The 20,554-nt window shown below is 41.6% G+C and overlaps 2 protein-coding genes across 20 annotated transcripts in view; one reads left to right on the plus strand and one right to left on the minus strand.

Moving 5' to 3' along the window:
• PIGL (phosphatidylinositol glycan anchor biosynthesis class L) overlaps positions 1–4,357 on the minus strand; it is a 75,880-nt gene extending 71,523 nt beyond the window's left edge. For both annotated transcript variants that reach the window (XM_060647199.3, XM_060647198.3), the window contains exon 1: positions 3,105–4,357. In XM_060647199.3, the coding sequence (XP_060503182.2) occupies positions 3,105–3,339 (235 nt within the window). In that variant the 5' untranslated portion in view covers positions 3,340–4,357. The remainder of the gene's footprint in view (positions 1–3,104) is intronic.
• Positions 4,358–4,506: 149 nt separating this feature from the next.
• NCOR1 (nuclear receptor corepressor 1) overlaps positions 4,507–20,554 on the plus strand; it is a 159,199-nt gene continuing 143,151 nt past the window's right edge. For 17 of the 18 annotated variants that reach the window (XM_078437694.2, XM_078437704.2, XM_078437699.2 and 14 more), the window contains exon 1: positions 4,508–4,684. The gene's annotated coding sequence lies outside the window, so the exon portion shown is untranslated. Of the gene's footprint in view, positions 4,685–20,554 lie in introns of all 18 variants that reach the window. The other variant, XM_078437696.2, reaches the window with a different exon arrangement.

Consider the following 20,554-nt stretch of genomic DNA (forward strand, 5'->3'; position numbering starts at 1 on the left):
TTTCGCCATTTTGTGTCTACAGTTTTCTCTATCATGCCATTACAGCTTTTACTATGTTGTATCACAAGTTATTAGTTTCCTGTTTTTCATGTTAAAATAAATTAGGAGTGTGGGTGATGTTGAATCTGTACATTTTTGAATGAGTTTGGGATTTTAAAAGTAATTTAAAAAATTAAAAGTAATTTAAAAATTACAAGAGAGAACAATGCGGAAATTATAAGAGAAAATTACAAGAGAGCCCGATGCGGGGCTCAAACCCACGAACCGCGAGATCATGACCTGAGCCAAAGTTGGACTGTTAACCGACTGAACCATCCAGGTCCCCAAAGAGAGAACAATTTAAATGGCAAGTTTGATTCAGAGGAAACACTGAAAGAGAAAGATTCTGTGTGTTTAATATGTACCAAGGGCATGCTTTATAATTTTTCACTTGAAAAAATGTTAATTTCTGGCTCAACCTGCTGAAAAATAAGGAGAAATTTACTAAGGAAGCCACCACCCCTATAATACTTGGAAAATAAAACCCAGGTTTCTCTCATAGATCTTGGAACAAATTTGTTATAATTTGACCCCCACAGTTATAATATAAAACATAAATACCACTAAAAGCAAACAATGAGGTCATAACCTCTATCTGTCTACAATTAATATCCTTAATAGGACAAGCTGAGAAAAAAAGTGCTTAGATCCATATTCTCAATAAATATGAAAAATGGGTTAATCTTATTGGCAACAAAAAGATTTTGAGGGGATAAAGTGTTATACCAAGAAGTAATATAAAAAAAAATGCTAATCAGTGCTAGAGAGCATGTTATATTAAGGCAGATAATCTTACTACCTGTCAGTGAGAATATAAATTGGTGTGTTTTGGGGATGCAAGTTGCATGCAAAGCCTTGAAACAGCCAAATTTAGAAATCAGTCCTATCGAAATAATACGAAATACATAAAGATGTTCACTGTTATCTGTAATAGTGATAAACTGGGGAAGAAAAAACATCTAAATATGCATACAATAAAGGGATCACTAAATTAAGGTTTACCTCTATGAAAACCATTTAAAAGGCTATTATCCTGAAACCTTTATTACACTATATGTTAAGTAACTAGAATTTATTTATTTTTTAAATATTTTTTTAAATTCATTTTTGAGAGACAGAGAGAGACAGAACATGAGTGCGGGAGGGGCAGAGAGAGAGGGAGACACAGAATTGTAAGCAGGCTCCAGGCTCTAAACTGTCAGCACAGAGCCCGAGGCAGGGCTCGAACTCAGGAACTGGGAGATCATGACCTGAGCCGAAGTCGGATGCTCAACCCACTGAGCCACCCAGGTGCCCCTAAAACTATTTTTTTTAGAGCAGTTTTAGGTTCACAGCAAAATTGAGGGGAAGGTATAGAGATTTTTACATATATCCCCAATTGAACCTACATTGACACATCATAACCACTCAAAGTCCATAGGTTACACTAGGTTTCATTCACTCTTTAGGTATTATACACTCATTAGGTGTTGTACATCTTATGGGTTTATAATGACATGTATCCATTATTATAATAACATAGAGTAGTTTCACTGCCATAGAAAAATCCTCTGTGCTCCTCCTATTCATCCTTCTTTCCATCCCAACCCCTGGCAACCACTGATCTTTTTACTGTCTATATAGCTTTGTCTTTTCCAGAATGTCATATGGTTGGAATCATACGGTGTGTAGCCTTTTCAGATTCGTTTCTTTCACTTATTGATACGCATTTAAGGTTCCTCCATGTTTTCTCATGACTTGCTAGTTCATTTCTTTTTAGCGCTGAATAATATTCTATGGCCTGGATGTACCAACTTATTTATCTATTTACTAATTGAAGGACGTTTTGGTTGCTTCTAAGTTTTGGCGATTATGAGTAAAGATGCTATAAACACCTGGGGGCAGGTTTTTGTGTGGACATGTTTTCAATTCCTTTGGGTAAATACCAAAGAGGGCGACTGCTAAGTGGTTTGGTAAGAACATGCTTAGTTTTTATAAGAAACTGCCAAACTAACAGTCTTCCAAAGTGGCTGAAGCATTTTGCATTTCCACCACCAATGAGTAAGAGTTCTTATTGTTCCACATCCTCACCAGCATTTGGTGGTGTCAGGGTGATGGATTCTGGCCATTCTAACAGCGTGCGGTGTTCACACATTTTTAATAAAAATTCGGTAAACGAGTGAAAAATAATGTTCAGTGAAAAACATAAAATTGTATAAAATGAGGTTTCTGTGAAAAAAAAAAAAATCTGTGTAGAAAAAGAACTGCAATGACACACAACCAAATGGGAAAAGCGGTCATGGGCATTTGTTAAAAAATTGCTTTATTGAGGTATAATTTTACATACGTAAAATTCACCCATTGTCTGTGTACAGTTCAATTACACTTATACAGTCGTGCAATTATCTCCATTATCCAGTATCATGGTCAGTTTTTGTTTTCTCAGTCCATCTTTTCTGTATGGTAAAGGAGGATTTACTCTTTGAAAGGCTTCTTCACTGGTAGTTGGTGGAGTTGAACTCTAAAATTGCCTATGAAATTATTTTCTAGTCTAATGCTCTGAGTATCTCTTCAGTTTGACATATGCATCTTTCTTAAACAAAATGGATTTTTAAAAGCAGCAGGAAGGGCCGTTGCTCCCTTGAGTAGCACAACTTTAAGGGCTGAGCAGGCATGATACAGCTCAGCTCCTGTTTGGTGTCCCACAGTAAGAGCCAAGATTATTCTTGGTCCATTTAGCATATGAAAAGGTTCCCCAGAATAAGGAGTACAGTCGCAGTTCCCAGCGGAAATGTAGGTACTGAAAGGGAACGAAATGTGAGCAGCTTTCTTGTGCTCCTCAATTCTGCGGGCAGTGAAGTACGTTAAGCTGGGGACGTCCCCCAACCCACCTGGGAAGCTGGCCGCTACAGTCTACAGGCTGGGGCCACCGATTCTCCGCGAAGTGCCCACAGTAGGGACCTTCGGTGTATTCACTTAGCTCCCTACATCAGAGAACCCTTCGGGGAAGAAGCCGACTGAAACAAGTTAGCAGCTGAACACCCTTCCTAGTCCCGGCTCCCAGCGCCCCGCCTACAGCCTCCTACCTGCAGAGAAGCAGAGCAAAGACAGCCGGTGCCTCAGGCGGGCCAAGCCTAGCACAGTGGGAGCAAAGAACATGGCTTCATCGTCGGGGTGCGCGATCACCAGGAGGGTCCTGCTTCCATCTCCCGGCAAGCCAGCCGGCTTCTGACCCTTCATGCGTTCCCAAGAGTCCCAAACCCAGAGGAAGCCCCATCCTAGGACCGCCGCTGCTAAGCACAGAAAAGCCACGGCTTCCATGCTCTGTAGGTGGCACCGCGCCTGCGCAGGAGGAAGACTGCTCAGACCCGAGCTCCGGCGGGAAAACTGCGCTGGCCGAAATTGCGTTCCGAGTTTAAGTCCGCGTTGCCGGCCAGAGGTTTTAGACGTTGGGTTCCTGCTGGGGTTTTACAAGGACGCCCCACAACCCTTCTTTATCTAGTTCTCTCTACTTTGTGCAGCATCTACGACGCCTTTTTGCCTTCTCGATTTCAGAGACAAACCCCTTGCCGTCTAGTTTTCTACCCTTGTCCTTACAGTGCCTTGGGTTTAAAAAGAAACGTTTGAAAATACCCGCCCTCCCCATCTTGAGTTCCCTCCTCTCTTCAATGCACCATTTTGTAACTCAGTTCTTAAAACCCGTGACTTTCTCATAATTATATGGTTAGCTCCTTATCCGGATGCACCGACTTTGTTTTTCCTTAATTTGGGGATGTGGGGTGGTGGCTCCTCTGAAGGAAAAGCACGCGGCTATGGGGAACCGTCCAGTCATTTCTGTAGAAGAGTAAGGCTGAGAGAGCGCACTTTGTAGTCGTGAGGGCCACAGGCTCTTCCGACGAGTGTGACTTTAGATTAAGGAACATCATGGACAGATCAGCATCGCCTGACATATCAGGGAAGTCCCGTTGCGAATTACAGCCGCAGCCCTGGCAAGTGTCTTGGGTAGGTCGATGTGCACCCCTCTGGCTCCCAGCACTGGGGACCTGACTTCCCTTCCTGCAGCCCGGCGCCCGAGCAGGCGGCCGCCGTCTCGTCTGGCTGCGAAGGGGTCGCAGGGCCCGAGGCATGGCCATGGGTCCTTCCCCTTCCCACGCCTCGGGGGGCGGAAGGCCCCAAGCGCGCGGGGACCGGCCGGCCGGCGGCGGGCGCTCCCGGCCCGAGTGCGCGATGGCAGCGCGCTGGGTCCGGCCGGGCCGGGCGGGGCGCGGCGCGGCCCCGGCCCGTCTGGGCTCGAGGGGACCGCCGCCGCCAGGCCGAGGGGAGACCTAAGGGGACCTGGCGTGGGGCGACCCAAGAAGCTCGGCCGAGGTAGGAGCCGCGCTCGGCCAGCGGAGGGAGTCGGTCTCCCAGCCCTCCGGAAGGAGGAGGAGCCGGCGCCGGAGCCGCCTTAGCCGCGGCCGCCCGAGCCGGGGCGGGGGGGAGGGAGAGGGGTTGAGTCAAGATGGCGGCCAAGGTGGCAAAGCAGCAGCGGCGGCGGCGGCGGCGGCTGGAGTGAGCTCTCGGCTCGCCGCGCCGAGCGAGGTCCCGGGGTAGGGACGCGCGCCGGGGCCGCGTCCTGCTCCGCAGGCCCGGGGGCGCGCCGGCTACCACGCTCCGCCAGCTCCCGGTGAGTAGGCCCCGGCGCCCGCAGCCCCGGCCTCTGGGCCCCCGCTCGCTCGGGGGGCTTCCGAGGGCTCTCGGGGCGCCGGCCGCAGGGACGGCTTCGCGGCCAGGCGAGGGGCGTTGCGGGCCGGGTGGGTCGGGACCCGCCGCGGACGCCCGGCCTCTTCCCCTCGGCCGCCCGGGGCGAGTCGGGCGCGGCGCGGAGCTGGGGCTGGGCGAGTGGAAGAGGCTTATGGAGTTTGGAGGAAGAATGGGCTGCGGCCGGCCGGGTGTCCTGTGGGGAGGGGGCGTGCGGAGTCCTGCGGGCCGACTGAGGGAGACCGGGAGGGCCTGGGGACCCCAGGTGGGGCCGGCACAGGTGGCGGGCCTGGGCTCACTCTGAGAAGGAGTTGGTGGCCGTCTTGGAAGTGTGGAAGGGCTTAGGGAGGGTGACAGCGATGGACAAGTGCGTGAAGAGCAAACTAGTTCACCTTCTAACCAAACCACTTCGGGGTGTAATGGCGAAGGGTGGGTAGTGGTGGAGACGGCAACGATCTGAACCCTGTACCTTCTGCCTTTTATTATTGGTGTCTTACTATGTGAAGTCGGTGAATTCTGTTTTTCGAGGAAGAGGGATTTGAGAAACTAATTGAGAAACCGGTCTTAAATGGAGAGGAGACTGAATTCTTCGATTTAACTGGATTAGGTGTAGTGCATTAAAGGTGCGGGTGGGAATGAGTGTTATTTATGAAAAGTGTTTGCTCAGGAAGGGTCCGTTGTCTTTTCCTGATATCGCATGGCAGTTAACCTTGGACAGCAGTGGTATAGGTAATTCTAATCTTTGGGATTAGTATATTCAGCTGCATCAGATTTGCTTCCCTAATTGTATCCTAATTACATTGAAATTTACATTCCTTGTGTGCATCCTGGTGAGGCAATGATGGGAGGCCGAACACTGAGCCCAGAGCAACAGGCCCGGGATTTTAAAATGCCAACAAATACTCATTCATTCCTTCAACATATCTTGATCAATACCTACTGCTGATAGGTCAAATGTGATTGTCCCTTCGATAGCTGGAGAGCTGATGTCATTATTTGATTTTTAATAGTTAAAAAACATTGTCTTAATGTACCCTTTCATAAAGATATTTATTGGATAAACCAAGTGGCCCTGGCTCAGGAGCAGATAGAACAATTTTAGAGTCTTATTTAGAAATGGGTAAAAATCACCGAAGGAATAAACACAAGTTGTTGGAGAAAGAAATACTGTTTGTATTTGCTCATTCTGTTAAATCCTGATGGAAGTTTATTTATTCATTTTAATATTTATAGTGCACAGTTGCCTTGCTTTAAGCACACCTGTCAATGTAAATCAAGGTTAACACACGTATATATAAATAATATGCACATACTTGCATACATACATAGGATGGGATTGCTTGCAATTCCAAAATACTCTTTCCTTTTACAAAAGGCTTACCATATGTTGAACTACTCCCCCAGAGAAAAGACAATACAGAGAGTCCTGATTCTCACTTTTACTAACTATGTGACATTTTGGAATTTGATCGACCTTTCTGTGCTTCAGTTTCCTCATCTGTGATGGTAGGGAAACATCCACTCTCCTAGGATTGGCTGCTGTGAGCCTAAGAAAGTTAATAGTTATGAAATTGCTTTAAACGGGTTGAAAGGGTTATGTTTCCCTGAGGTAGTGACAACTTCCTTTGCACTCTTGAAATGCTTATCTGCAAATCTCTCATGGCATTCACACTTTTCTGCTTTGTATTTAGGTATTTATGTACCAGTTTTATCTCCTCTTGAGGTTAGGATAGGCCCTTCTCAGATTTTATCTTTACATTCAAGGCACCATGTACGACAATAATTTTCTGTGCAGGATATTGACACTGCAAATGTCTGTTGAATGGATAAACATTGTATTCTAATTAGAAAAACATGTTCACATTGCAACTTAGCTGAATAGGCCTGTTATCTCCCGTGACATATCTGTATAGCTGTGATTCCCTTCATGGCCTCTGAGGAAGACATATTTTTAAGTGAATACCTGGTTGGATGAAATCACAGAGTAAAACTTAAGTATTTGGTGTACCCACATAATTTTTTAAAACAAAATACTTGAAATTAACTTCTGTTTCTTTGAATTTAATTGAGTAAAAGTTGGTTCCAAAGCCAGGCAAATGTAGTCAAGTTTTTTTAAGCCTTTTTTATTTTTTATTTACTTATTTTTATTTGGGAAGTGGTGAGGTTTTCTTGCCATTGCTGCCATAGGAAGCAAAGGCTTTTGAACAGGCCAGGGATTGGTGTAGGTAAATGTCAGGCTGTTCATTAGTGTGTGTGTATGTGTGTGTGTTTGTGTGTGTGTGTTTTGTTACTCAGTTTTAATTGTACTTTGTGATCTGTCTTAATTGCAATTTCAGATTCTTATTGATGCCTGGGAATAATAGAGGTCTAGTGTTATTTCGTTACTTCTGTCTTTCCTGACTTCAGATGTTGCATTTTACCGGAATACGTGCAAAGAAGTAGTAAAGCTTGACTGGAACTTATTCTGTCTGGACTTATTTGCTGATTAGAGATCCATATATAGTTCATTCACTTGTTCATGTGGTGTGAAGTGCCTTTTATGTTCAGGGTCCATTAGCACATGCTGTAAAGGTACAAAACTGAGCAGATCAATTACGTGCACACATAACTCAGTCTCTAGATTGCCTGATATTTTATCCTTTTCAGGTTTGAGGATGCAAGAAGTACATTTAGACTGGTAGTCAAAACATTTTGTGTATTTCCTTTTCTGTCAGGACCTAGGAGTATTGAAAAGCTATGAAAAGCTTCTGTCATGTAGCAATAATGGTATAAGGGCATCTGTTTTTTATTTGGTATTCTTGTGGTGGTGGTTTTCCTTGAACATTTTTACTGTTCTTCTGCCATTTTTTTTCTACCCCAGAAGCTTGTGTGGTCAAAATATTATGTGGATAGTCTTAAGCTACAACATACTTTGTTTGTTTGTTTGTTCTCTTTGCATTTGAAAGTCAGATCGTACAAAGTCACGTGAGTGTTCCTACGGAATTCTTCAGTTTGATTCCTCCATGTGTGCTACTGTTGTGTTACTTTTACTTAAAAGTGATCTCGGGGCACTTGGGTGGCTCAGTCGGTTAAGCGTGGTCATGTTCAGTTCAGCTCAGGTCATGATCTCACAGTTTGTGAATTCGAGTCTGATGTTGGGCTCTGTGCAGACAGCTCAGAGCCTGGAGTCTGTTTCAAATTCTGTCTCCCTCTCTCTCTTTCTGCCCCTCCCCCTGCTTGCACTCTGTCACTCTCTCTCAAAAATAAACGTTAAAAAAATTAAAAAAAAAGTGATCTCAAAAAAAATGTAAATTGGTTCAAATAAAATGCTAACAATTTATAGAATTCTAGGAGATAGAGTCATAATTTATCTAGTTTTACCTCTTTTACTCATGTGTAAACTGAGGGCCACAGAAGTGAAGTGATTTGCCTGCATTGTTGTAGCTGGGCAGTGGTAGAATCCAATCCCCTGGCATCCAGTGTGTAGGGCTCATTCCTTTACACCATCTTGTCCATGGGATGATTCAGTGTGATGATTGACACTTGGTTAAGACAAAAATCAGGGAGGATGGGAAATGAGAGATTGTTTATTCACCTTAGGTCTTGAATTTAAGCTATTTCTTAACTTTAAATTTCTTCAATGAAAATATAGGTTGAAAAAAATTAGTAGTGATCTACATCAGTAATAAGATCACCGGGAAATATTTAGTTTGCTTAATTTTGAATCTGCTGTGATTGAATATCTTCGTAAACAAAAATGTCCTTGAGATTATCTGGACCTAGTGATATTTCATGGAACTTGAGTATTATAGTAGTAGAAATTTTATTATGTCAATGATTCAGTACTTCTGAGACCCAAACAGGTTAAATTATTTTATAAATTAGCTATTGCTTGCTTCACTTTCAAACTTTTGGATGTTTTCCTTTTTCTTTTTTTTTTAATTCTTTTAATGTTTATTTTTGAGAGAGAGAGAGAGAGAGAGAGAGCAGGGGAGGGGCAGAGAGAGAGAGAGAGGGAGACACAGAATCTGAAGCAGGCTCCAGGCTCTGAGCTGTTAGAACAGTGCCCGACGCAGGGCTCAAACCCACAAACCATGAGATCATGACCTGAGCCGAAGTCAGAAGCTTAACCGACTGAGCCACCCAGGCACCCTTGGATTTTTTCTTTTTAAAGTATAAGGAGAGTGCCTGGGTGGGCTCAGTCTGTTAAGCATCTGACTTTGGCTCAGATCATGATCTGGCAATTCACGAGTTCGAGACACAGATGCTGACATCTCCGAGCCTGGAGCCTGCTTTGGATTCTGTGTCTTTCTGTGTGTGTGTGTGTGTGTGTGTGTGTGTGTGTGTGTGTGCGCGCGCGCGCGCGCGTGCGCGCCCCTTCTTCGTTCGACCCCTTTCTCTCTCTCTCTCTCTCTCTCTCAAAAATGAATGGACATTAAATTTTTTTTTTTTAAGTATAAGGGACAGTTGTTAAATAAAAGCTTAGATAAATAGCATGAACATAAACTGTATTTTTTTTTTTTTTTAAGATTTATTTTATTTTTACAGAGAGCACGAGCAGGGTGGGGGGAGACAGAGAATCCCAAGCAGGCTCCATACTGAGCATGGAGCTCAACATGGGGTTTGATGCCACAACCCTGGGATCATGACCTGAGTTGAAGTCAAGAGTTGGACGCTCAACTGGCTGAGCCACCCAGGTGCTCCTGAACTGTATCCTTAATGCTGTTGAAAAGTGCACATGAAGTATTAGTTTTCCGTAGGTACTTATGCCATAAAACTTATTTTAGAGGAGGAAGCATATTCTTTTTCAACTGGTATCCTCACATGAATACTGAAGCATGCCATATTTATTCCATTTGGGCTGTTAGATAATATGCCTATTTTGCCAACGTGCCTTACTCTTCTGAAACCTACCACATCTAAACTCTGCCTATTTTTTGAGCATTTAATCACATGTTACTTCAGCCAGGAAGTCTCCCTCCTACTCCCTCTTCTTCAAAGATGTGTATTTTTCATTCTGGAAGTTCTTAATGCTTTGCTTATGCCTCTGTTATAATATCATAGTTATTTATGTACATGTCCATTTAATCCCTGCTATACCATAAGCTCATTGGGAGCATGTCTGTATCTCATGTCTGCCCCTACTCCTGGAATAACACTGCACCCAGGAAGTGTGTAATTGAAATCTGTTGAATGCATAAAAAACCTAGCTGCTAGAGTTCCTTGGTAGGGTTGTTGAAGAAGCTGATTGATACACATGTGGGAACTTGATGAATAGTTTACGTAAATTTAAAAACAGGTAGAAGTTGGGGTGCCTGGGTGGCTCAGTCGGTTAAGCGGCCGACTTCGGCTCAGGTCATGATCTCGCGGTCCGTGAGTTCGAGCCCCGCGTCGGGCTCTGTGCTGACAGCTCAGAGCCTGGAGCCTGTTTCAGATTCTGTGTCTCCCTCTCTCTGACCCTCCCCTGGTCATGCTCTGTCTCTCCCTGTCTCAAAAATAAATAAAACAAAAAAATTTTTTTTTGAAAACAGGTAGAAGTTTACCAGTGTCAGTGAGAAAAAAATGTCTAATTCATGAATTATCAAAGCATTTCTTTAAAAAAAATATTTTTGTTGGTTTACTGGGATTTTGGGGAGAAAGAGAAAGTAAAGATGGGATTGGTTCATCTGACTATTTGTATTCCCACATAATGTTAGAATAAGAATATGTTAATTTATATATGCAGGGACTTTTGGAATGGTTCCCTGGTAGGAAAAAAATTGAATTAGGAATATGGGTTAGTTTGTTTTTAGGATTATAGAATATCTTTGACGGGTTCCCTTTGAAAGAATAGTACTGATTAGCTGTATATCAAAAATTAAATCTTTAAGTAGACTAGTCAAGGGCAAAGGAGGAGGAAAGTTGAGATGACCAAATAATTTTGATCCCCCCACCCAGTGTCTACTTGAGGAATAAAACTTGGGCTGGGTTTTCTGTTTTTGTTTGTTTGGTTATATTTGAATAAACTGATATCAAACCAGAGTAAGTTGAGATTACACTTTTCTTGGAAAATTTCACTGTTTGGTTTTGAGGGTCATCTTTCTGATTACAGTTTCCTTCTCCCCCCATACTTCTGTTTAACTGACTCTTTTCTTGACCTTTTAGTTGTCGTACACAGTTCAGAATCAGAGCAATCTGTTTTAGACAGTTCATTTCCCTTGGCAATAGCATATAGATTTGTATAGATTGTATAATTTGAAATGTTTGTTTTAAATTGTAATCATCATGTCTTTGAACTCCTGTTCAAAGATGTTTAACTTTGTATTACTTTTGATTAACTTCTTTTAATTCAGTTTAGAATTACAATAACTTTTATGTATTTGGAAGGAAACCAAAACTTGTGCTTTCTAGGAGTTACAGCCTAAAATATACACAGTGTAATATACCAGATGTAGGGAGTATATAGTCCATTAACTCTATGTGTGTGGGTGTGTATGTGTTGGGGGGGATGTGGGGGGAGAGAGAGGAGGATGGAACTGAACAGAGCAGGAGGGAAAGGGTGGAAGAAGTTGCTGTATATTCACATAAAACCATTTCAGTGAGTGCAGGAGGATGTGTTATTTTAGAATATTTGTCTTTCATCTATTATAAGCAATACATTATTTTACAGAAGTGTAATGTAGAAGTATATAGAGAAATTGAAAGTACCACTTCCTAGATAAAAATCTTCTAAGTGTTGCATATTCTTTCGATTTTTGTGTGTGTGTGTGCGCGCAGTTTCCTGTACGATTATGGGATCGTAACATATCGTTCTTTTATATACTTCTGTTGCATGTTGGTATATTTAGAGGTACTTCTGTCATTAATGGCTACATAGTATTTCACTTATGAAAAATACTATGATTTCTTTACTCAATTTATAGCTAGTTGGGTTTTCTACCCCCCAGAAAAACAAAGCTGAGGTGAATTATTTGTGTGTATTTGTTTTGTATACTTGTGCAAGCAGCTTTGTAGGATAGATTCCAAAAGTGGAATTGCTGTTAAATGAATAGCGTAGATTTGGGAGGATATTGACACAAGTGTATGAGTATGTCCCAAGTCCTGGCCAGTACTGGATGTTACAATTAAAACATTTTGATCATTTAAGAAGGGGTGGGGGGGGGGGGGGAGTGATTCTAATAGGTTTTTTATGAATTGCTACTGAGGTTGGACATTTTTTAATCAGGGGAGTTGTATTTCTTTTATAAACTGCTTTTGGTTATTTTTTGATGGAGTTATTGGTCTTTTTTAGATCGATTTGAAGAGCTCCTTGTATAGTAAGGGGTTCACTTTCTGTAAACACAAGTGTGCTCTACTGCCCCCCAGCTTTTCTTTTGTGTTATTATGTAGTCCAGTATATCCAACCCTGCTCTCTGCTGGCTGTGTGACCTTGGGCACATTACCTAACTTCTCTAAGCCTTAGTTTCCTTATTTTTAGAATGTAGATAATATAAATAACATTTGCTGGCACATAGTAAGTAAATAATAATGTTAGGTGTCTTCATTATTAGTCTATATGTGGCTTCTGGGTTTCATGCTCTGTTTAGAGAGATCTTACTCTAAAATTTAAGATATTCACCCATCTATTAAACTAAAAAAATAAATGAGGGATATTATTGTATAACATGCTACTGCTTGTTTTAAAGAGGAAAAATAGGGATGCCTGGCTGGCTTAGTTGGAAAAGCATGTGACTCTTGATGTCAGGGTTGTGAGTTTGGTCCCCACGTTGGGTGTAGAGATTACTTAAATAAATAAACTTAAAAAAAAAAGAATGTATACATATTTGCTTGTATATTATAGGATATTTCTCAAATGAAACCCAAGAAACTGGTAATGTTGGCTGTTGTAAGAACTGAGTGACTGAGGCACATGATTGAGAAGACTTCAAACTATATATATATATATATACACATATATATACACGTATATATACATATATATGTATATATACGTGTATATATATGTGTATATATACGTGTATATATATGTGTATATATGTATATATATGTATATATATACATATATTTAATGTTTTTATTTGTTTTTGAGACAGAGAGCATGAGCAGGGGAGGGGCAGAGAGAGAGGGAGACACAGAATCTGAAGCAGGCTTCAGCCTCTGAACTGTCAGCACAGAGCCTGACATGGGGCTCAAACTCATGGACTGTGAGATCATGACCTGAGCCGAAGTTGGAGGCTTGCTTAACCAACTGAGCCACCCAGGAACCCCAATACCTTTTTATATTTTTAAGACCAAGAAGTCCCCAGATTTTAATTTAATCGTTAAATGTTTTTTAAAAAATTTCCTATTAACTTCTAATTTTTTGATCCATCTGGAATTTATTTCTGGTATAGGAAGTGAGGTAGAGATCTATATTTTGGGGGGGCATATGTGTGCCTGTTTTCTCCCCCAGATAGCCCGTTGTGTCAGCACCGTTTAGTGAATAATTCATCCTTTGTCCCACTGATTATATTTGTAGCTTTTGTCATTTACTAAACATGTTTGGAACTGTTTCCAATTTATTACATTCTGGATCTCTTGTTGTATATACCATATCCTTTAAATTACTATTGTTTTGTGATTTTAATACTGACAGGATTAGTCACCTGTTCATCGCTCTGTTTTTTTCAGACTTTGACAATTCTGGCAATTGTGTCTTCCCAGATGAACTTTAGATTATTCCGTGAAGTTCAAAAAGACATCTTGCTGAGATTTTTATGGGGAATGCTGAATATTGATCAGGAATATTGAATTTGTAGGTTAGTTTTGGAAGCTTGACTTTATGTACTTCCTCTCCTTTTGTTCGAATAGACTTTTTTATGTTCTTCAGTAGGTTTTCAAACTTTGCAAATAAGTTCTCTCCGTTTTTTATTTCTTTTGTTAAAAAATATGGTAGGAGAAAATATGATAGGGAATCAGAGAGTTTATATCTAGTGGAGGGAGACAGACTACAATGAAGTAAAACAGATCCATTTCAAATTGTGATTAATCTATAAACACAAAGGCTTCTGTGGTTGAGAGTAACTGATGGGAAGCCACCTTATAAGGTGGTTGGGCATGGCCTGAGAAGATGACATTTGAACTGAAAGCGTAAGTTTGATGAGGAGTCAGCCCCATGAATGAGCCGGGAAGAGCATTCCAGGCAGAGAGTAAAGAAGGACAAAGGCCTGAGGCAAGGAAGGTCTTGGCTCGGGATGAAGGCATTGGAAGGAAGCTCATGTTGCTGGGGCCTACTGAGCCATCGGGAGAGGAAGCAGGCCAGATCAGGTGGGGCCTTGTGGGCCATAGTGAGTAGTTGGGATTTTATTTGAAGTGCATGGTAGCCCCTGGGGAGTCTTAAGCAGAAGAGTGATGTGTTCTGCTTTATGGCTGAAAAAGATCATACGGCCTTTTGAGTACAGAAAAGTATTGAAGTGGGAAGTCCAGTTAGGAGTTTCTTGTAGCATGACATGATGGGGGGGGTAGGGTAGTGGAGATGGAGAAGGCTGAGAGGCTTGGGGGGCGGTGTGTGGAAGGAAGAATAGGACTTGCTGTTTTGCTGTTGGAATGGGTGTTGTTGAGAGCCACGCATTGTCAGGTGCTGGGGAGGCCATGTGAGCAAAACCGAGATGGTCCCTGCCCCTCACATGTGTCTGGTGGCTTTGTTTTTTGTATAGCATTCAATAATTATTTTTAGTGTTTATTTATTTACTTTTGAGAGAGAGAGAGAGAGAGAGAGAGAGAGAGAGAATGTAGAGGCTTGAACTCAGGAACAGTGAGATCATGACCTGACCCGAAACCAGGAGTCAGACACTCAACCGACTGAGCCACCCAGGTTCCCTTAACATTCAGTAAATTTTAAGTCAGTTGCTTTTTTTTCTACTTTATTTTGGTATATGCCCTAGAAATAGAGTGTGTTCATTAGCTTTATTTTACTTTGCTTCATAACCTTTAGTAGTCTCTGGTAGTGGGTCAAAGGGGAGGCAGCACAACATGATCTTTGAGAGATCTGTCTCTGAGTTAGAAAAAAAAATTACGTTGAGAGTTACTTAGGCTCTCGCAAGCCTTAATGAGGGATAATAATGGAACTAGTGTTTTAGGTGAGTTGCTTGTCGGCCAAGCTCTTAGTATACTGCCTAGGATGTAACAAAGGCTCAATAAATGGTAACTTTAAAAATTATTCTCCTTAGGTATTCTCCTATCTATTAATTTTGGTCAAGCATCTAAGCTTAACATTTTTCTAACCTTGGATTACTGCTCTTTTGTGAAGAGAGAATTGGCAAAGAGTTGTCCATTTTGGCTTTGAAATCATTCATTCTTATAGCTGAAGGAATGAATATTGCTCAATTCAGAGAATTAGTTCCATAGAGTGCAGCTGTACCACAAAGTTCTCATTGGTGTTGTTTCTACTACTGCTGTCTTGGGAAACTCCTCCTTTCTCACTCTAGGGTGAAAGCAACATTTTTTGTTTTCTAAGTTCAAGAATTACTTTTTGAATGCCTGTATTCTTAGATTAATCAAATAGTTATGTCCTTATTAATGTGTTTCTTTCAATATCGTACTTGATTGGGGGTGGGATAGTTTAACCTGAAAGGCCATTTTTCTTCAGCTCCCATTCATCTGCCTTCTAAGTGAGATGTCATAATGTCAAAAGAGGCTACAAGTAAAATAAATACTCTGTTAATGGCATTCCCCCATAGTAGCTCCTTTGTTGTTGTTTTAAAGGGAAGAATGCTTTAGTTTATTTTACAGGAGAACTTTTAGTCCAGTTCAACACCTCTCTGATTTCATACAAATTACAGAATCCACTTAGATGATTCCTAGTGTCTTCTGGAGACCGGCCTCTTAGATGGACTCAGGAGGTCCGCTTTCTTGAAGTCAAGGCCAGTCTCAAGAGTCTTAGGTGGCTGGGATAATCCAGGCAGGTGGTCCTTAGCCTCTCCTTGCTTAAAATACTTTTGGATTTGGACTAGAGCTGGGCTGCTTTATGAGAATTAGTGTGACCTGATTTGTCTCAGTTTAATAACTAATATTTTGTCATGTGCAGTGTCCCAGAAGCCATTCTCCTATCCCATACTTCTGTACCAAAAGGTTTTATTCTTTGATCATTTAAAATAAAATTGAATAGTGTATTTCTTCTTCTGCCTTGGTGAAATGTGGGCTTCCCCTCTGTTGTGGCCCTCAGTGGATTCGTTCCGGCTTATCTGAAGAGGTATTTGCGGTCCTGCCACAGCGAAGTATATTTTTAGCTATTTTTTCCAAGATAGCTTAGGCCACCTTGAAAACTTATCCAAGTACATTTTGGTTATGCAAAGATTGTAGGCCAAAAGCCAGGAGTTCCTAGTGAGAGGGGATTGGATTTTTATTTTATTTTATTTTTTTGAGGATTGTGTTTGACATTTTGTTGTTGTAGCAGAAGTTTCCTGTTGGGTAAATTGATGTGTCTTTTTTACTTTAATATGGGAAGATTCAAAAAGGAATTTAAATAGACCAGTTTCATTTTACTACATTTCCTTGCCTGTTTACAAAATACAGGAGGCTAGTTTGGGGTTTATTCATAAAATTCGGATGGAATATGCTCTTCTCACTTATAACAATGGCATCTAGTTTTAGTATATTCTCATCCTAAAATATGGCTATGTATGTTTATGATATGAGGGGGTTGCACATAAAACCTTGACTGTGTTTCTGAAACATTTCACAGAATTTTTACGGTGTGTGGAAGGAAGAAGAACAGGATGTGCTGTTTTGCTGTCAAGTGTCAAAAACGTAACTAACCCTGAGTTAATGAGGTTTGGTGCTCAAGACTGAACGTAAAATTTGAAACTGCCACCTAAGGTCTTTTCCCCTTCAGCCTTAACTTTAAACTGAATTCTTTTAAATTTTTTTTTTTTCAACGTTTTTAATTTATTTTTGGGACAGAGAGAGACAGAGCATGAACGGGGGAAGGGGCAGAGAGAGAGGGAGACACAGAATCGGAAACAGGCTCCAGGCTCCGAGCCATCAGCCCAGAGCCTGACGCGGGGCTCGAACTCACGGACCGCGAGATCGTGACCTGGCTGAAGCCGGACGCTTAACCGACTGTGCCACCCAGGCGCCCCTAAACTGAATTCTTTTAAAAGAGGCATCTTGGTGAGCCCTGCCTGGTGTGGGGGTGGGGGGCAGACTGAAAAGATAGCTTCGGGGGGGGTCCCCATTCTCACTGAATTGGAGTGTTTCTCCCGTGTATATTTTTTACATTTGGCTTCCAGTTAAGATGGTTGAGGAAAGAGTCTGGTTAAAAAACAAAAAGTTCTAGGGGCGGATGGGTGGCTCAGTTGGTTGAACGTCCGGCTTCCGCTCAGGTCATGATCTCGGGGTCTGTGAGTTCAAGCTCCATGTGCGGCTCTGTGCCAATGGCTCAGAGCCTGGAGCCTGCTTCGGATTCTGTGTCTCCCTCTTTCTCTGCTCCTCCCCCGCTCGTGCTCTCTCTCTCAAAAAATAAATATTAAAAAAAATTAAAAAAACTAATAAAAGTTCTGAACTATTGCTGTGTGTCTCATGAGTAAGTTTGGAGGAAGGAAGTCATAGTGGTCTCCACGCTGCCTCTCTTGTGACCAAGGGTGGGGCCTGCTTTGACCCATAAAGTTGTATGCCTATGAGGGCTACGCTCTGATTTTGCTGAGATTTTGTTGCCACTTGCGTTGGGCTGATAGTACCTGACTTTATTTTATTTTTGAGATATTCAAGTTAAACTTCCCTAAAGTCACATATCAAAACTAGGATATCGTGAAGGATTACTGACGAGGGAAACACGGACAAATCATGTTTGAGTGACATTGAATACGGGTGAACTCAGGGAGTCCTCATCGCTGAAAATTAACAAAACCAAAAATACAAACACCAACACCACCCTACTACATGGACGTCTCATCGTGTGGACCACTGTTGGAAAAAAATTGGATGACTTTGAGCTAAGATCTTGCCTTTTGCCTCTCCATTCCATTTATGGCTTTATTTGCTTAAAATGTCTGAGTTGGGAGGAGAGCTCAGAAACTGATCATGTAAGCATTTCTTAGGGGTGCAGATGAGAATTACCTGGAGAACATCTATAAAATATTTGTGAATGCTCGTATCATGGAATAGTCCACAGTAATAGAAAGAATGAAGAAGCTCTTTATGGACTCATGAGAATGATACGTTGAGGAAGATGTATTAATAAAAGCAACATATAGAACAGTATGTATCTACTGTGCTACCATTTATGTATGGGGGGAATTGTGTGTGTGTGTAGTATATTTCTTTTATTTCTAAGTACGCTCCGTGCCCGACATGGGGCTTGAACGCACTGAGATCAAGAGTTGCGTGCATTACCAACTGAGCCAGCCAGGCACCCCTGTGTATGTAGAATATTTCTAAAGGATACTTCAGAACCTAGGAACTTTGGTTGCCTTCTGGAAGGACAGCTGGGTAGGAATTGGGGGGCCAGGGTGAGGAGATTTTTCTCTTTGTATTCTGTGGTAGTTTTTTTTTTTTTTTTTTTCTTTTAACATTTATTTATTTTTGAGACAGAGAGCATGAATAGGGGAGGGTCAGAGAAAGAGGGAGACACAGAATCTGAAACAGGCTCCAGGCTCTGAGCGGTCAGCACAGAGCCTGACACAGGGCTCGAACCCACGGACCGCGAGATCATGACCTGAGCTGAAGTCGGACGCTTAACCGACTGAGCCACCCAGGCGCCCCTGTATTCTGTGGTACTTTTAAAAGCTCTAAAATCATACATACAACACCTATTTTGAAAAACAAAATAAAACAAATACTACCACCACCAGGAACCTCCCGTGTCGGTTTTTCCCCTTCCACCTGGAACACTGTGCAGGTGTATAGGAGGGGAATGTTGGCCAAGTGGTTTTTGTTGTTTTTTTTTTTAAATATAGTTTTACTGTCAAGTTAGCTAATACACAGAGTATATAGTGTGCTCTTGGCTTCTGGAGTAGATTCCCGTGATTCATCACTTACATAAAACACGCAGTGATATTCCCAACAAGTACCCTCCTCAATGCTTATCACCCATTTTGCCCTCCCCCCCGCCCCCACTCCCCCACCAACCCTCAGTTTGTTCTCTATATTTAAGACTCTATTATGGTTTCATTCCCTCTCAGTTTGTAACTTTTTTTTTTTCCCTTTCCTTCCCCCGTGGTCTTCTGTTAAGTTTCTCAAATTCCACATAAGTGAGAACATATGATATGTCTTTCTCTGACTTTTCACTTAGCATAATACCCTCCAGTTCCATCCACGTTGTTGCAAATGGCAAGATTTCATTTTTTTTTATTGCTGAGTAGTATTCCCTTGTATATATATAATGTATATACACGTATGTATATGTATTATTATTTATTTGTTTTTTTACCATTCATCAGTTGGTGGGCATTTGGGCACTTTCCATACTTTGGCTTTTGTTGATAGCGCTGCTATAAACCTTGGGGTACATGTGCCCCTAAGAATCAGCACTCCTGTATCCTTCGGATAAATTCCTAGTTGTGCTATTGCTAGGTGTTTTCCAGAGTGGCTGCACCAGTTTGCATTGCCACCAGCAGTGCAAGAGGGTTCCCGTTTCTCCACATCCTCACCAAAATCTGTTGTTTTCTGAGGTGTTAATTTTAGCCGCTCTGACCCATGTGAGGTGGTATCTCAGTGTGGTTTTGATTTGTATTTCCCTGATGATGAACATCTCGAGCATCTTTTCCCGTGTCTGTTAGCCATCTGGATGTCTTCTTTGGAAAAGTGCCTATTCATGTCTTCTGCTCATTTCTTCACTGGATTATTTCTTTTTTGGGTGTTGAGTTTGGTAAGTTCTTTATAGATTTTGGGTACTAACCTTTGATATGTCATTTACAAATATCTTCTCCCATTCCGTTGGTTGACTTTTAGCTTTGTTGATTGTGACCAGGTGGTTTTAATATGCGGCCGATTGCATTGCTGCAGTAAACATCTTTTTGTATGTAAGTACAATATGTGAGTTTCTTCAGAGTATGTACTGAAATTGCTGGGTTGTAATAAGGTGGCATTTCAGATCAGTGTGGAAGGACAGACATGTTCAGAAAGGTTTTTGTTGTGGGGCGCCTGGGTGGCTCAGTTGGTTAGGTGTTCAACTTTGGCTCAGGTCATGATCTCACAGTGTGTGAGTTCGAGCCGTATTGGGCTCTGTGCTGACAGCCTGGAGCCTGCTTCTGATTCTATGTGTTTTTCTTTCTTTGCCCCTCCCCTGCTCACACTCTGTCTGTCTGTCTGTCTCTCTCCCAAAAATAAATAAACATTAAAAAAATTAAAAAAAAAAAAAAGAAAGGTTTTTGTTGGGATAATTAACTATCAATTGGTAAAGAAAATATAGCTAGATTCCTACCTTAGCATTTTTTAGAAAAAAAATTTAGGTGATTGAGGAGCTAATATTTATTTATATATCTATATTTATATATATGTATTTATATATCTATATATATTTATATATTTATTTATATATCTATAAAACCTTGGGTATAAGAGGCGAATGTAGAGAATATTTTTTTTAATTTGGGATAGAGAAGGCCTTCAGAAATATGAAACAAGTTATGAATTCTGGAAGAAAACATTTGTCACATAAAGGTAGAAAAAGGATTAATATTCAGAATGCAGAGGGAGGTATTTCAGTTTCCCCCTGCCCCTTCTCAGGCCTCTACCCCTACCATCCACTCTTCTTCTCCTTGGGCCTCCTTGCTTTGCCTTAAGACTTGTGTGGTTCCCCTCCAAGGGCTGCTCTTGTCCCTTCAAGGCTAGCTAGCTCTTTCTTCTCATCTTTCAAGCT

This window comes from Panthera onca, chromosome E1 (genome assembly GCF_046562875.1).
Source record: "Panthera onca isolate mPanOnc1 chromosome E1, mPanOnc1 haplotype 2, whole genome shotgun sequence".
Classification (NCBI taxonomy): domain Eukaryota; kingdom Metazoa; phylum Chordata; class Mammalia; order Carnivora; family Felidae; genus Panthera; species Panthera onca.